General features: G+C 44.4%; 1 protein-coding gene across 1 annotated transcript in view; it reads right to left on the bottom strand.

Moving 5' to 3' along the window:
- Positions 1 to 16381, bottom strand: part of LOC139158748 (calcium-binding protein 2-like) — a 35723-nt gene extending 19342 nt beyond the window's left edge. Inside the window, exon 1 of the mRNA XM_070736079.1 lies at positions 16001 to 16381. Within this exon, the coding sequence (XP_070592180.1) occupies positions 16001 to 16381 (381 nt within the window). The remainder of the gene's footprint in view (positions 1 to 16000) is intronic.
- Positions 16382 to 17482: the final 1101 nt, after the last annotated feature.

The following is a 17482-nucleotide window of genomic DNA, read 5'->3' as shown; positions in this document are numbered from 1 at the left end:
CTGACGCAATTGAAATTTCAAAAATCTTTCACTAGTTATATTCGCAAAGTTATGGCCACTGCTGCAGTCATGATTATTCCCAACTACACATTCCTGAAAGCCATAGGATGCATGGTGCAAGGAAAAATGAGAGGGACATACCCTTTGCATCCAATTGGAGGCAAAGCCTGAGAGGAGTTTGGTGATTGGATCAGGAGTGAGTTCCTCCCGATTCAAACCAGATCGCCTGAACAGTTAGGGATCTGCTAGTGATGTGAAGATGGCGTCACGGATCTGGTTCTGTCTACCAGTCCGTGCGTGCCACCATATTTTTTTTAGAATTTTTAGTGGAAAAAAAATTTGGGGGGGTATTTGGATGGGTTCTCTTAGTCCTCTGGTTTGGTTGACCTATCCAGATTCCTAATAGGTCAGTAAGGGGCGAGTACAAGTGCACTAGAGTGCCTTCCGTCCCCTGTCCTATTGCTCTCCTATATCTCCTATTCCTTTCTTCTATTCCTATACCTCTTCTTCTATTCTTTCATTGATATGTTCTATTCCTATATCTTCTCTTCTCTTCTTTCATAGATATATTCTACTATGAGTATATCCTCTATAACCTTCATCATGCATTTTACTATGTGTGTATATATATATATATATGTGTGTGTGTGTGTGTGTGTTTTCGTACATTTTCACGGGTATATGTATGTAGATTGTTCTGAGTTCGGGTTTTGCCCCGTGTAATATTTTGAGTGTCTATGCGACGTTTCAGTGAAATCACATTCACCATCATCAGGCTGAAGTTATAAGCTTCGTGCTGCTGTAAATATGGATATATATATATATATATATATATATATATATATATATATATACACACACACACACACACACACACACACACACACACACTAAAACTCTCATTGTGTATTGGACTAACTAACTAACTAACTAACTAACTAAATAAATAAATAAATAAATAAATAAATGAATTAAAAAAATAAAAAAAATAAATAAGCCCTCCCACCCACCCCTGGATTAATACCCACTTTCATTTCTTTGTCCGAAGCACAGCTGAACAGCTCCTCAGCTGTGTTTTGGGCTGAAAGCCTCTTCTGAGCATGCGCAGAAGTGAATTCACATGAGGGGATTTGTGTGTGTGTAATATCGCAATGCGAACTGGTGGCGAAGGAAAGTGGAACCCACCCCTGGATTGGATGCTTTGGAAACAAGGCTGAAATATAAAATTTCTTAGTGGGTGGTGAGGGAAGAATGAGGAGCGATTCAGATGCCTGCTGGTGAAGAAGAGTTGGTGGGGGCCACTATTGGTCAACATAGAGTGAGGGGCCCTTGGGGACACACCGAGAAGAGGAGCACAGGTGTAATTTTCATCACAGTTCAGGACAGCTTTTTTTCTCATTCCTCCAGCAAAGTGGCAGGTAATTTGTGAATCAGCCAAGGTGAAGGAAAACATTTTCCCAGGGTTCTTCTGGGAACCTTGAGATGAGGAGAAAGACTGCCAGCCTATATCATATGTGGAAAGAAGGGTAACCCATGGGTGGGTGTGGATTGTAGTTCCTTTTTAAAATGGGTGTTTTGTGGACCCTGAGATTGAGCAAGTAAAGTATGGCAATATTTTAACTTAATTTATGTTAAAATATGCTAAAAGGGTTCCCCTAGTTGGAGAATCGTTCAAAAGCGGCTATTAAAAGATTGATCTGCTCGTTGTGGAGTCTCAAAATAGGAAACTGTCTTTTTCATAAATTATCAAGTAGCCTTAAGAGCTTTGCTTTCCATCACAGTCTTTAGCATCGAACCCCAGAAACCTCATTTCCCTCTTTTATTGCATGGTGTAAATATTATTGATTTATCGGGCATGCAAGTAACATAATATGCACGAAACGGCCACATATGTGGGACCGGTTAGGTCCCACAGAGTTTACCTTCTCCGGGTCCCATCGACTAAGCAATGCTGTCTGGCGGGACGAAGGGGAAGAGCCTTTTCTGTGGCAGCCCTGGCCCTCTGGAATCAATTCCCCCCGAAGATTAGAACTGCCCCTACCCTTCTTGCCTTGCGCAAGCTCCTAAAAACCCACCTATTTCGCCAGGCTTGGGGAAGTTGATAGGCCCCTTAGCTACTATGATTTATGTATGGTTTGCTTGGGTTGTGTGATTAATTTTTTATGATAAGGGTTTTAATCTGGTTTTTAATATTGGTTTTGTACATTTTGTATTGTGTTGTGAGCCACCCCGAGTCTTTGGAGAAGGTCGGCATACAAATCTAATAAATTATTATTATTATTAAATTATCCTTATTAATTATTAATTAATATTTCCAGTTTCTGAGGTTTGGGGCCATGAAATCACTGAAGGACCCTTCTATACATCCATGGCTTTATCATTCGTATGCAGAAAAAGCTGCAAAGTGGGATTTCCGACTCTGAAGGTTGAACTAGAAACATAGAAACATAGAAGACTGATGGCAGAAAAAGGCCTCATGGTCCATCTAGTCTGCCCTTATACTATTTCCTGTATTTTATCTTACGATGGATATATGTTTATCCCAGGCAGGTTTAAATTCAGTTACTGTGGATTTACCAACCACGTCTGCTGGAAGTTTGTTCCAAGCATCTACTACTCTTTCAGTAAAATAATAATAATATAATAATAAAATAATATAAAATAATATTAACTAATTCATAATGGAGTGGTGGGGGAACTATACAGAGGGTAAGTGAGGAGAATCATGCCGACAGGACTGAGAGAGTCATTGCGGAAAGTGGAGATATGGTGGCAGCTACAGGAGAAGCGGAGTACGTACGATCAATGAGATGGCGATGCTCTGGCGCAAGAAGATGCAGGCCGGCCCCACCAAGCCATGCAGCATTGAGTAATTCTGCAAAGTTGGATACTGTGTGCCCTCAGCCATTTCATCCAGCTTGCTGTTAGAAGAGGTTGGGGAGTCAAGAGCTTCAGAAGGTTGCTTATTCTCCTTCACAATAGCCTGCAATTAGGTATCTTTGATTAAAGGCCCTATCCTATCACACCCAAGGGCTTAAGATTCCCGACTCTTGGGGAACTCTAGGAAAGGAAAGAATGTAATGGAAAGGAAATAACAGTTGAGGGGGGAGCAAGAATACAAAAGGAAAACAAGGAACAACAGAGAAACACTCACCTGAATAACGTGACACCCAAGTACAATTTTAGGAAAGCCAACTATGAACTCATTGATGCCAATCTCTCAATTCTTAACTGGCAATCTTTGTTCTCTAACTGCAACACCATTGATGATCTCTACAACACGTTCTTACTCTAAATTAAAAGACTTATCAGACTACATGTACCACTCACTTCATACAGAGGTAAAAGAAAAAATAACTTACCTGTCTCGATAAAGAAACTACAAACCAAAAGAAGATCTCTCTGGCATAAAAGCAAAAAAGGCCAAGTAACCAACTTCAAAAGCCGCTACAAAAGCATATGCCATCAAATAAAAGCAGAATGTCTCAACTATCACAGCAAACAAGAGGAAAACCTCCTTCATACCAGATCTAACCGAGCCTTCTACAACTTCGTCAACAACAAACTCAATGACTCTAGACCTATTCCACTTCTCGTAGGACCCAGCAACAAAGAATACAAAGAATACCAATTTTACCAGCTGAGAAATACTTCACATTCCTCAATTGATGTCAGCCAGCTGATGGTACAGTATATTTCAACCTGCACAACCTTTCAGTGAATCCTAAGTGGGAGTCAAAAGTATTGTTTGTAACACCAGCACAGCAGGGTCCATGCTGGATTACAAGCAGGCGTGTTTTCCTAATACAGTACCATAGATTTGGGGTGTCAAACTTACATTGTCAAGGCATTGTCATGTGACGTATCGCAACTCCCCCTCTTTGCTAAACCAGGCATCGGTGTGGTCAGCATGTGACACATCTGACCTGCAGGCCACAAATTTGACACCCTGGCCATAGATGATACTCATGGCACCTACTCAGTGCATATACATGATTTTATTCCACTCTTTCCAAAATGTCACACTACAGAGATTCATACACTAATGCCTTAAGCACAGAAATTAACAATAACACTGTTATGTATGTAAATTAACCCTATCTGCATACCAGATGCGGATTGGTTAAGACGCAGCTGGGAAATTCAAGCGGTTGTCAAAGCCACGTCTCCAAGGAAAAACTTTTTAAAAGGACCACTAGCCGTGCCGCTTTGCTTTTCCTATGTTGTGATACTTGTTGTTACATTTTGTTACTCTGGGGTTCATTCTAGCCTCTTAAATAAACAGATGAAGGTTACAACATGTCCTCCATAATTTTCCAAACAAAGCAAACACCTTTAGAGTAGGTGTGCTCATTTTTTCTAATAATCTCTCTGCTTTTTGTCCTACATGTTGTACCTACAAATTTAGACTGAATCTCAAGGAATTGTGCTTTGACAAGGAGGACAACAAATCTTTAACAGGGTTCTCGGCAAACTAGGTTTCTTTCCTAACCAGATGTCCTTCACATTTGTTTGTTTTAAAAAAAATATTTTTTATTGGTTTTGCACATTTGAAAATAACATAAAACAAACATAAAACAGTGCACAGTGCATGTGCCCATAACCCAACTGACAATACCCACCACCACCAGCACCAATTGCGGGGGGTTCAAATATTTACTAGTTTATGTTCTTTTATTTCCTTAGCTCTAATTTGCATTTGTTTACTATTCAAAGAGTGGTTGGAGTTTATTTTTCACATTTTCGTCACAAATTCTACTCAACATATAATCTTTCACCTTATTCCATCGTACCATGGAAGCTGATGGTCCTTCACGTTTGTTGCATTAAAACGTCTATACTTTCTATCCAGCAGTGGATATACAAGTTAAATAGAAGTAAAACTGATTTTAAAACTATGTGGTAAAATATTCCTCAAAAGTGGGGTGGTGTGAAAGAATGCTCTAATTCTGAGTAGTTATTTTTTTGCCTCATAAGCCCACAACTTTCCATTTTTCAAACTCCTCCCAAAATGCCCACCACATCATCAATTTTAATTTGACCAAAAGGGGGGGGGGTTAGGAAATCATATAGAGTGCTTATTTACGCAATTCTATACTGATAAAAACTGGGCTGACCTTTTCATGAGAATTTGGTTACAGAGACCATCTCCCTCATGCTTTCAAATTTTAAAAAAATGTTCAGCAGTTTCTCTTTTTGATTGTTGTCGTTGTTTAGCTTTGGTTGACTGTTTTCTCCTTATCAAAGATTTCCAAGTTACAATTAGAGTCCTTTGATGATTACATAAACATGACTCTTGACAACAGGCGGAAACATAAGCCTAAGGATGATGTTACCTAACATGGTAATGAAACATCTGTAGGAAAACAACCAAGAGAAACTCAAGAATCCAAAAATTCAGCCCTGAGCTACATAGTTTCTCTACTATTAGACCTAAACAAAAATTCAACAAACATGTTTTGTTTCCTTCACTGAACAATTCACAACACTATCTCCCCCTCCATTCTGTTTTCAACTTCACCCTTTCCTTTATTTGATAGTCTAAGCAATGTACAAAAATGGCATGCAAATACTGGGTTTCAGGCTGGTTCTTCTCACCTTTGTCATCCAGAATGGAGATGACTGACCTTAAGGCAACAATGGGACCCAATCTCATGAACCAATATGATCGTGGGCTATAACTTGTTCACTCCCTCCACTCACTAGTTGCAAGAAATAGACTAAACTAAGGATTAAAACAGGGAGAAAGAAAATTTGGAGCCTCCTGAATTATTCTTCTGTAAAACAGTTCAACAATTGGGAGATTTTTTTAACTTAGTGCTAAAGGATCTTGGAAAGACACCTCAAAGCCCGTTAGTCTGAGACAAGGCAAAACAAAAGAGTTTTTCCACAAACACTCACCAAATGGGGACACTTTGCTATATTTTCTAAGAGAATTCAGGCCTGAAATCCAGACATTGATGGACAGACACAGCAAAACAAGAAAAGTAGACAAACATGGTGCAACAGCCACATGCAAGGAGACAGACAGAAAAAAATGGGAATGCAACAGGATGAGGAGGAGGGCCCCCCACCCCTCTTATCTTTTTCTCCCTACCTTGGAGAGCCGCTTGCCAAGGGTTTTGGTGCAGTTGCCCATGGCTTCTAAATTCCCCCCATCCCACAGAGCAGAGCATTGGGCTGCAGGCAGCTGGTGCTGGTGGCAGTGGGTTTTTTATAGTAACAAGTGATTCTGTTTTAGGAGGTTTAGTCTCTTTGAGGATTTTCAGGGTTTTTATTGTTGAATATATCTGGAATATTAAGGGAAAGTAAGTGGAGGGGGAAAGGCGTAGAGTAGTAGCATAATCCTCAGGATTATGCAAAACTCAATAATAGATGGTGCTGAAACAGAGCCTGGAGGGCAAGCAGGCAGCATCCCAGGAAGGAAAACACTATCCCTGGTTTGTTCCTCTTGCCTCCTTCCAAAAACCCATCTCAGAGGCATGCAAGCAGAGAGTCCCTGGCTCATAAACTGACCTCCCTCTCTGTCAGAGTATATGTGGCCATAATCTCCTCTGTGACAATCATCTATCTATTTATGTTTATTTTATTCATTTGTCCAATACACAAATACATAGGAAGAAAAATAGACATGTAGTAATATATATAAGGGTAAAATGAACTTAGGGGAGAGGATATATGAAAGAAAGAAAATATATATGATAGGTGAAAGAAAGGAAAGACAATTGGATAGGGGACGAAAGGCACACCAGTGCACTTATGTACGCCCCTTACTGGCCTCTTAGGAACCTGGAGAGGTCAATCGTGGAGAGTCTAAGGGAGAAGTGTTGGGGGTTGGGGGTTGACACAATTTAGTCCGGCAATGAGTTCCACGCTTCGACACCTCGATTGTTGAAATCATATTTTTTACAGTCAAGTTTGGAGCGGTTCGTATTAAGTTTGAATCTGTTGCGTGCTCTTGTGTTGTTGCGGTTGAAGCTGAAGTAATCATTGACTGGTAGGACGTTGCAGCATAGCATTTTGAAGCCTTTGCAACAAGGGTGGACTGCTTCCACTGATTATAGATGCTGTAGCCCTACTGGCAGCATTGGGTGTACGAGGTAGCACATGGAACACCAAGAGTGTCAGTCAAATGTATCAACTGGCACAAGATCGGAATGGGTTAGTAAAATCCACTGTATTTGGACACTCGAGGCCATTCTCACCGGGGCTCAACATCTGTTACACACAACACTAATTCAGGACAGAAATTGGGAGAGACATTTTGCAAATGGAAAAATAATATCTTGTCTAAGCAATTCCCCAGTGAGAAATAAAACTACAATTGTAGCATTTATGAAAATTGGTACAAATCCAGGGCTTATTTTAAAAGCATATTTGGGGCGGAGAATCCGATCAATCGTGAGTGATAAAAGCATGCAAAGAAATTCAGGCTTGTTTGTTTTAAGTATTTAAGGCCTTTCTAACACAAAGTAGTCTTCCCCCTCTTATTGAAAATTCAAATACAACACAGGGGCAGTGGTGGGATTTGATTTTTTTAAACTACCAGTTTTGTGGATGTGGCTTGGTGGGCATGATGTGGTTTAGTGGGCATGGCTTGGTAGGTGTGGCAAGGGAAGGATGCTGTAAAATCTCCGTTTCCTCCTGATCAGCTGAGACTCGGGAGGCAGAGAATAGATGGAGGCAGGGGCAGTCAGAGGTGGTATTTACCAGTTCTCCAAATTACTCAAAATTTCCACTACCGGTTCTCCAGAACTGGTCGGAATCTGCTGAAAACCATCTCTGCACAGGGAAAAGGCCCAGGTTTAAAACGGGAAAAATAGTGGAAGTGTTATGCTAGATGTTGTATCCTGTAATGGCTACCTTGTAACTCTGTAAATAGTTTGTTCCTCTTTCAGCGCTGTCTGAGCCCAAGCAGGAAGTCGCTCCTGATTGGCTCAGACGCGGCCGGCTCTAGCTTTGGCGGGAACCGCAAAATATAAAAGGAGCGGTTTCTCCAGGCAGAGTCAGTCGGTACTCGCTGAATTGTCACTTTACCTTGCTGAGCTGTCACTTGTTCTCTGAGCTGAATAAAAGTACCGATTGCTCAAAACCCTGTCTCTGGGTCTACTTCACTGGCGACGAACGGACGAAAGAAACTTCGCGTGCAACATGGACAAAATCCAGATCGGCCAGGCTCCGGAACTCTTCGATCCCGAGAAATCGACATGGGACGAGTACATGGCCACCTTCGAGATCTTCCTCGAGGCGGCGGGAATGCAGGATGCCGAAGCCGATCGCAGACGGGCTATTTTCCTTAACTACTGCGGCGTAGAAATCCGTAGACTTGCCCAAACTCTCACCGAACCGGAACAAGCAAGAGCCACAGCGTGGGACGTCCTACAACAAAAACTGGCGAGCCATTTCAAGCCGACCAAACCAGCCATGGTTTTTCGGCATCAATTCCACATGATGGCTCAGAGGGAAACCGAGTCGATCAGCCAGTTTACAACGCGGCTTCGAACGGTACTTGCTCAATGCAAGTTTAAAGACCCGGAAGCTCGCCTCACCGACGCCTTGGTTTTCGGCATGAAAAGCAGCACGGTGAGAAATAAACTCCTCATCGAAGAAGAGCCGAGCCTACAAACCGTGATTAAACTGGCGCAAACCGCAGAAGCAGCCGACGCAGCGGCGAGAGAATTGAAAGAGCACGGGAGGCGAGAACTCATTGCAAAAATCGACTCCGCGTCTCCCAGCGCCGTGGAAACAGACAACAGCCAACAAATTCCCAGCGGAGACAACTGCCTCCTGGTGCAAGACCAGCCGAGACACCTGAGAGCTACTCACCCAGCCCCCTGCGCGGGCTGCCGGGGAAATCACCAGCGCCATCGATGCCCCTTCCGAGACGCTACATGCTGCCGTTGCAACCGGAGAGGCCACATCGCCATCGCATGCAGAGCAACAGCGCCAGAGGAAACATTTGCCACACCGCAATACCAGCGACCTCAAAACCAGACCCCCCAAGCGCGAGAAAAGAGACCATTCCGCAACGCGGGTCAAAGGAACTACTCAACCGCTAACCGCGACTACTATAGAGGTAACTCTCAATTTTCCGTGAATAACACGGCAACCAAAAAAGGGGCTAAAATTGTTATATCACTGTTACTCAATAACCAACCTTGCTCAATGGAGCTGGATACGGGCTCTAGATATACCATCATGCCCTGGGAAAAATTTAAACTGTATATGCCTAATGTATCTAAGGCTGACCTAAATCAAACCTCTTTGGTGATTAGAGACTTTCAGGGGGGAGTAATCTCGGTCTTGGGAACAACAAATGTACCTATCGCATTCAAGAATGTTAAATGTACCCTTCCCATGCTTATTGTAACAGGGGCCAAGCACTCTCTTCTGGGTTTAGCATGGATGGAACTACTGGGGATCGAGATTTCGGGTGTGTGTAATGTAAACTGTTATGATATGCCTAACTTTGTGAAAGAGTTCCCTGAAGTGTTCAGCCCCACACTGGGATTGTATAAGGGGCCCCCTATATCTTTTTCTATTGACCCCAAGGTCCCACCGATCAGACAAAAACCTCGCAGGGTCCCCCTGCCGCTCCTCCCCAAACTAGACATACAGCTGGACAAACTCATTAGCCAAGGTATTTTGGTCCCTGTGGAGCAGGGGCCATGGGAAACTCCCATAGTTACCCCTCTGAAGCCAGATGGCTCTTTAAGAGTTTGCGCTGATTACAAATCGACCCTAAACAAGGCACTCCAACACCACCCCTACCCCATCCCGGTTGTGCAACAACTGCTACACTCCCTGGGGGAGGGGAAAAGGTTCGCAAAGATCGACCTGGCGCAAGCTTACCAGCAACTTCCGGTCGATGAACAAACAGCAAACGCTCAAACAATTGTAACGCACAGGGGGGCTTTCAAATGCACGAGGTTACAGTTTGGGGTAAGCATAGCCCCAGGAATATTCCAGAGCATTATGGAACGCCTATTGTCAGGGGTAAATGGGGCCATTCCATACTTTGATGACATCTTAATTGCAGGGGAAAACCAAGAACAAGTAAACAAAAGAATAAGGGAAGTACTTAAGAGGTTACAGGACAAAGGTTTAAGAATCAAGCCTGATAAATGTGTCTGGGGAACCAACAGTATAGAATTCCTAGGATATAAAATAGATAAGGAAGGCATCCACCCCACAACAGAGAAGCTGAGAGCAATTAGAGAAGCCCCAGAGCCACGAGATAAGAATGAGTTGCAGGCATTTTTGGGCCTCCTTAATTTTTATTCCGTTTTTTTAAAGCAGAAGGCAACAGTAGCAGAGCCTCTCCATCGTTTACTCCAGAAGGAAGCCCGCTGGACATGGGGGAAAACTGAACGTGAAGCTTTTTCTCAAATAAAAAATTTATTAACTTCTAAAAGTGTAGTAGTCCAATATAGTGCTTCACTACCCATTAGGCTCACATGCGACGCTTCGCCGTACGGCATAGGAGGAGTCCTAGCTCACGTTCTACCTAATAAGACAGAGGCCCCAATAGCATTTTTTTCAAGAACCATGACCAGCACAGAAAGGAATTATAGCCAGTTAGACAAGGAGGCTCTAGCATTAGTGGCAGGGGTAAAGAAGTTTCACAATTACATATTTGGAAGAAGCTTTGAGCTAGTCACTGACCACAAACCCCTACTAGGCCTGCTAGCCCCCAACAAGCCCACTCCACCTTTTATGTCTCCAAGACTAATCAGATGGGCTCTTTTCCTCTCAGGGTATCAGTATGAGCTCACCCACAAGGGGGGGAAGGAAATCAATCATGCAGACGGTCTCAGCAGATGCCCCATAACAGACTTAGTGGAAGACCCTGTTCCTTCCACAGATGTGTTAATGATAGAACTCGAGGAAAACCCACTAACCACAGCAAAAGAGGTAGCTGCACACACGCAGCAAGATCAAATCCTTAAACAAGTGGTGAACTGTGTTCTAAAGGGATGGCAAAATGATGTTGTAAAACCTGAATTGTGTGATTTTAAAAACAAGAGACTTGAGTTATCGTATGTAAAAGGTTGTTTGCTGTGGGGGGATAGAGTGATCATCCCCAAAAGCCTAAGGGGAAAGGTACTCAAAATGTTACATGTGGGTCATCCTGGGATTGTCAGGACGAAGAGCCTGGCAAGGGGGCATTTATGGTGGCCAGGGCTGGATGCTGATATTGAAAGTTGGGTTTCAGAGTGTGATTCGTGCCAAGAGTCACGGCCCAGTCCCCCCAAAACAACTCCGGCTGAGTGGGAACAGCCTGCTGGTCCTTGGTCTAGAATCCACATTGATTTTGCTGGCCCAGTGGGGTCTCAGTATTTTTTAATAGTGGTTGATGCCTTCTCCAAATGGTTGGAAATAATAGCAATGAACAACATAACCACAAGTGCCACTATCAAGGTATTGAGCAGACTGTTTGCATCCCATGGGTGCCCAGATCTCTTAGTGTCTGACAATGGGCCACAGCTAACAGCCAGGCAATTCGAATTGTTCCTAGATGGCCTAGGGGTCAGGCATGCCCTCATCTCGCCTTATTCGCCCTGGGCTAACGGATTGGCAGAACGTTACGTACGGGTGGCAAAGGAGGCATTGCGCAGGTCAGGCCCTGGGGATGTGCAACAGAACTTGGACCAATTCTTACTCACCCAACACATTACCCCTAACTCGCACACACATGTAAGCCCTGCAGAGCTATTGATGGGAAGAAAGTTGAGGTCACCACTAGACAGGTTAAACCCAAGGTTCTGTGTTAATAATAACCAAATGTGTACAAAACCTGAAAGAGAAATGTATTTGGGACAAAATGTATATGTAAAAGGTTTTGATGGAAATGTAAACTGGATGAAGGGAATTATTGTTAAGCAAAATGCACCTAAGACCTATGTTGTTAAACTAGAGGATGGTCGTTTGTGGAAACGACACATAGACCACATTCGGAAGCGAACAGAAAATCAATTGCCACAAACCGCTGACATGGACTCTCCCCCTTCAACAGACTTTAGTACATTGCCCGAAATAAGAGACACGCAAAGAGACTTATCGGGCCAGGGGGAACCATCCAGCGACGCCGAACCATCCTCGTCCTCCGAAGCCTTCGTTGGGCCCGCCAGGCCAAGTCCGCCACACCGGGAGAACAGCGGCGAGCCATCCTCCACAGTCGGTGGCGAAGGAGAAATTGAACTGCGCAGGTCAGCGCGAGCTCCTCAGAGGCCCCACCGATTGGACGACTTTGTCACATGGCTTTCTTGATGGATGTGTCCAACTATGAGGGGAGGGGTGTTGTATCCTGTAATGGCTACCTTGTAACTCTGTAAATAGTTTGTTCCTCTTTCAGCGCTGTCTGAGCCCAAGCAGGAAGTCGCTCCTGATTGGCTCAGACGCGGCCGGCTCTAGCTTTGGCGGGAACCGCAAAATATAAAAGGAGCGGTTTCTCCAGGCAGAGTCAGTCGGTACTCGCTGAATTGTCACTTTACCTTGCTGAGCTGTCACTTGTTCTCTGAGCTGAATAAAAGTACCGATTGCTCAAAACCCTGTCTCTGGGTCTACTTCACTAGAGCAATCACATTCATTGACATTCATCTGTTCAGAGACAATTTGCAGATTTATACAATGAATCAAAGTATTATAACAAATAAAGTAATGGAGCGGGGGGAACAAGGGTGAGGGCCTTGGCAGGGCAAGCAGTAGGGGGAACAAGGGCGAGAGCAGGGGAGCAAGGGCAAGTGGCATGATTCTGGTAAAAATTAGGGTTAGAAACCGGCAATTTTTGCTGCACATGTGCAGCAGCTAAATCTCGCTGGTGCGCCTAGAGCGACAGCTGGGACCAACAATGAAAGCGGGCTGCCCAAGCTCTGGCCCTTTGGCCTGCTCTTTGATCTCCCAGGCCACAGGAGAGATGCCTGTGGTGTGGGAGAACACAGAGCAGGCAGCGCAGCCAGATTTGGGGCCACCCGGCCTGCTGCATGTGCCATGGCCCCTGCAGGAGGTGAACACCGGAGAAAGGTAAGCAGGGGCGAGGGTGTGCGGCAGGGCAAGCAGCAGGGGGGACAAGAGTGAGCGGCGTGGCAGGGCGAGCGGTGGGGGGAGCAAGGGGGAGCGGCGTGGCAGGGCAAGTGGCGGGGGGAACGAGGGCGAAGGCAGGGGAAGCAGGGATGAGTGACAGGGGAAGCAGGGATGAGTGGCTGTTACTTACCGGTTTCTGGGCCTTTTTGCTTCTGCGCATGCAAGGAAGCAAAAAATCTCCAGAAATCGTGCACACGTGTGTCATACACAGAAGCCAAATCCTGTGCCGGGCATGTGTGGGCACCCAGCACGCACATGCTCTGCGCTCCTGACCCTTTCTGGTAGCGCCACTGGCTATGCCCCCTTTTATCTGATCATTCCCTAGGCCCGTGATGGCAAACCTATGCCACAAGTGGCACATGGAGCCATATCAGTGGGCATGTAAGATCAGGACCAAAACACATGCGTGCACCGACCCACGAGAAAAACAGACCAATCAGCCTGACCTCAATACCTGAAAAGATCTTGGAAAAGATAATCAAGCAGCAAATCTGTGAATATCTACTAAAAGTAAAGTTATAATCACTTGCCAACATGGGTTTATCAAAAACAGATCATGCCAAACAAATCTTTGAAAAAGTGACTAAATTAGTAGATCAGTGACAAAGGCATTTGACAACATATTCTTGGTAAGCTAGAAAAATGTGGGATAGACAGCATCACCACCAGATGGATTTGTAATTGGCTGACCAACTATATTCAATATGTAGTCCTCAACAAAACTACAACCATATGGAGGGAATGAAGCAGTGGGGTTCATCCATCCATCCATCCATTCATGCATTCATGCATTCATGCATTCATGCCTCCCTTCTCAACAGACTCAGGGCGGCTTACAACAAGGATAAATACAAAGTACAAAAAGCATGTAGGAAATCTAATATTAAAATATCCTAAACCCACCCACCCCCAATTTCCTAAAAATCTATCATTTACATTCATTCTATTAATTTAACCATTCATGACATTGGCCCCCCAGGTCTTTAGGGCCTTGAGAAAGGCCAGGAGGGTGTGGGTGGCACGAATCTCTGGAGGGAGTTGACTCCAAAGGGCCAAAGCTGACAGGATCTGGAGAAGGCCAACTCTGTGGGATCTGACTGGTCGATGGGATACATGAGGCAGAGGATGGTCCTGTAGGTCAGTGTTTTTCAACCAGTGTGCCGTGGCACACTAGTGTGCCGCGAGACATGGTCAGGTGTGCCGCGAAGCTCAGCAAGAGAGAGAAAGCAAGAGAGACAGAAAGAGAGAGCGAAAGAGAAAGAGAGAAAGAAAGCAAGAGAGAGAGAGAGAGAGAGAGAGAAATAAAGGCAGGAAGGAGGGATAGAAGGAAAGAGAGCAAAAAAGAGAGGAAGGAAGGAAGAGAGAAAGAAAGAGGGATGGAGAGAGAGAGGAAGGAAGGGAAAGAGAGAAAGAGGGAGAGAAATAGAGCGAAAGGGAGGAAGAGAGAGAGAGAGAATTTTTTTGTCCAAACTTTTTTACACCCCCCCCCCACTCCTCCCCTGCTCAATGTGCCCCATGATTTTATATATGTAAAAAATGTGCCGCAGTTCAAAAAAGGTTGAAAATCACTGCTGTAGTAGGTAACCTGGTCCTACGCTGTGTAGGGCTTTATAATGCTGAAAAACCCTGAGCTAACTTGGGACACTGCAGGAAAGTAGGATTTCTAGCTATGAAAAAAATAAAAAGAGGAAAAAAGCCTAGAATGGTTCTTTTTATATAAAAAGATAAAATAAAACACCCTACAATTATAGAAGGTGGAATATTGATAACTGGGGAATTTCTCTTATTTGAGGTTTTCTTCCATTGGACCTCAAATACAAATTCCCTGATTTTAAGGCTCCCACCCCTTCTTGTGGATGGTCCATTCTTCTTCCTTGTCATAGCTTCGCCCCATCTGCTCCCAGTTTTTTTTACTTACATTGGACCAGATTATTTACAGGACTGTCTTCTGCCTCACATATCCCAGAGAGTGATTAGGTCACACAGAGTTGGCTTCCTCTGAGCCCAGTCAGCCAAACAATGCCGACTGGCAGGTCCATGGGGGAGAGTCTTGTCTGTTGCGGCCCCGACCCTCTGGAACCAACTTCCCCTGGAGATTTGCACCACTTCCACTTTCCTTGCCTTTCAAAAGGTGTTAAAAACACACCTATGCCGGCAGGCCTGGGAATCATGAGCCTCACTTTGGTCATTTGTATGAAAGAGGTATGATTGATTGTTTTAATAGTGGATTTTATTTTTTTAATTGTATGAGGGTCGCCCAGAAAGAAATGCACCATATTTTTTTTCTGCAACAATTATTTATTGAACACAATGAAACTTGCACACAAGAAAGAATGATGTTTCTTCTGCACTCCCTATTTTTCCATGTAATCTCCGTCCCGTTCTATGGCCTTCCTCCATGGAGACACAAGGGCATGTATGCCCTGTCAGTACCACTCCTTGTTCTGGTCATAAAGCCATTTCTGCACCTTGTGAATTACCTCTAATGGCCTCACCCTCTGTGCCCAGCGACTAACCGTATTTCTGTCGACTGCAGATTCTCCATAAACTGTACACAAACATTTGTCAATGTTCCCAACAGTTTCTTTTTCCGCATTGACAAATTCAATGACGACACGCTGCTTGTAACGTACATCACTTACAGAAGCCAGTTTGAAACACTGCTGCAGCTACGCTATCTGTCTGAAGAAACACAAAATTTACACATGCACTCCTGACAATTCAAATAATGTATATCTATAGTTTCGCATTCGTACCATTACTGTAGGCTGAGAAAAAAAATGTGGTGCGTTACGTTCTGGGCGACCCTCGTATTTATTATCTACTGTGTTATTTTTATCATTGTGAGCCGCCCTGATTCCGCGAGTTGAAGGGCGGCCTATAAATCGAATAAAATCGAATAAAAATAAATAAATACCTGCCCAAAGACAGAGGTGAGGCTAAGCTCCATATCCCTGATACTTAGGCATTTATCTTCCGCGTGAGCCAAGCTAGTCCTTCCAACATCGTCTTGCAATGGTTCATCCTCTGGCTTGGTTGCAGGCAAAGTTGCTCCCTCAGCCAGCTGGGAGTGGGTGCGAGAGACGGGTCCAGAGGCAGAGGTTGAGGCCGGGTCAGAAGTGCTCCTGATCTTGGGCCGCTGCATGGATTGCCGCTCTTCTTCGTGGGACCGACCGCTTGTCCTTCGGGAGTGTCCACCCTTGGGCTGCCTCTGAGCAGCATGTCGGGAAGTAGACGACGCCTGCAATTGTGATGTCTCACTGTTCAGTCGGCGGGTCTCCCGAAGGAAAAAGAACATGTTGGAAGACTAGCAAAGGGCTACAGTCCTCCTTTGGAGCTCTTGCTCTTTGGGGAAGATGATCTAGGACAAAGACCAGCCCCTTTCCCCACTGCCGTGGCCTTCCTTTCTGGCTCCCATCCTGTGTGACATTGACCTATATTCCTAATTCTTTCTCACCTGTTTCCAGCTGCTCCAGTTCTGTTCCTTATGGTACTTGCATGTCACTCTATTGTGGATCGCTCTGCTTGCATTTGTCCTCTCCAAAGGTGCACAGCTGGAATGCCATAGAGTTATATTTCTAGATCTGAAGTAATGCAAGTGTCTTAGAATACCCTTCAGCTACACAATCCTTCCACTGTCCCGCTCCTTTTCCCATTGATTTTTCCCCCCTGCTCTGCAGTGTTTTCCTCATTCTGGGGCCACTTTTCCTACTCACACTAAACACCCTCTTTCTCTTTTCTTTCTCTCATTCTCCTGCTTCCTGTCCTTTCTTCCCCTCCTTTATCTCCCTTGTTCCCCCATTCTTTCGGGCATGTTTTCTCTTTGCTTTCCCTGCTTCTAATGGATCTTCCCAAGTGCTCCCGGGCACAGGAAAAGACCTCCAGCTTCTATCGCAGCTCACCCCCCCGCTCTCTATCAAAACCTAATCAAGTCATCTTATTATTGGAAGGAGCGAGATTGAAGCCGGAGGATGTAGAGGGAATCTGAGCTTATCGGGTCAGACATATGACCCGGTCCAGATTGGCTTTTCACTAATGATGCAAGCAAGGTAAAATAACTCCCTGAAGTACGAAACCCAAGAGGTCTCAATGCCTGCAGGATACGGTTTGAACAACACCATGGAATCCCTGGGTATTGAAATAATACCTATGTATTTTCTAAAGCAAAGCAGTGAAGAAAAGACTGAAACAATACCCTGGAAATAAAATAAAGTCACCTGCTAGTAGTCTTTTTTTTGTAAGAAAGTCTTTGATTAAAACTATTTTGCCCTCTCTGGGCCCTTGCTTGCTGTTTGATACATCTGTTCAGGAATCAAAGCAAAGCAAATCTTTGCTATGGCAAGAGACCAGCATAATGTTTAGAAATTTTCAGGGTTTTTTCCTCTCCGTTTCACACTCT

The sequence above is a fragment of the Erythrolamprus reginae genome, chromosome 1 (assembly GCF_031021105.1).
Source record: "Erythrolamprus reginae isolate rEryReg1 chromosome 1, rEryReg1.hap1, whole genome shotgun sequence".
Taxonomy (NCBI): Eukaryota; Metazoa; Chordata; class Lepidosauria; order Squamata; family Dipsadidae; genus Erythrolamprus; species Erythrolamprus reginae.
This window is presented reverse-complemented; position numbering and strand designations above follow the sequence as displayed.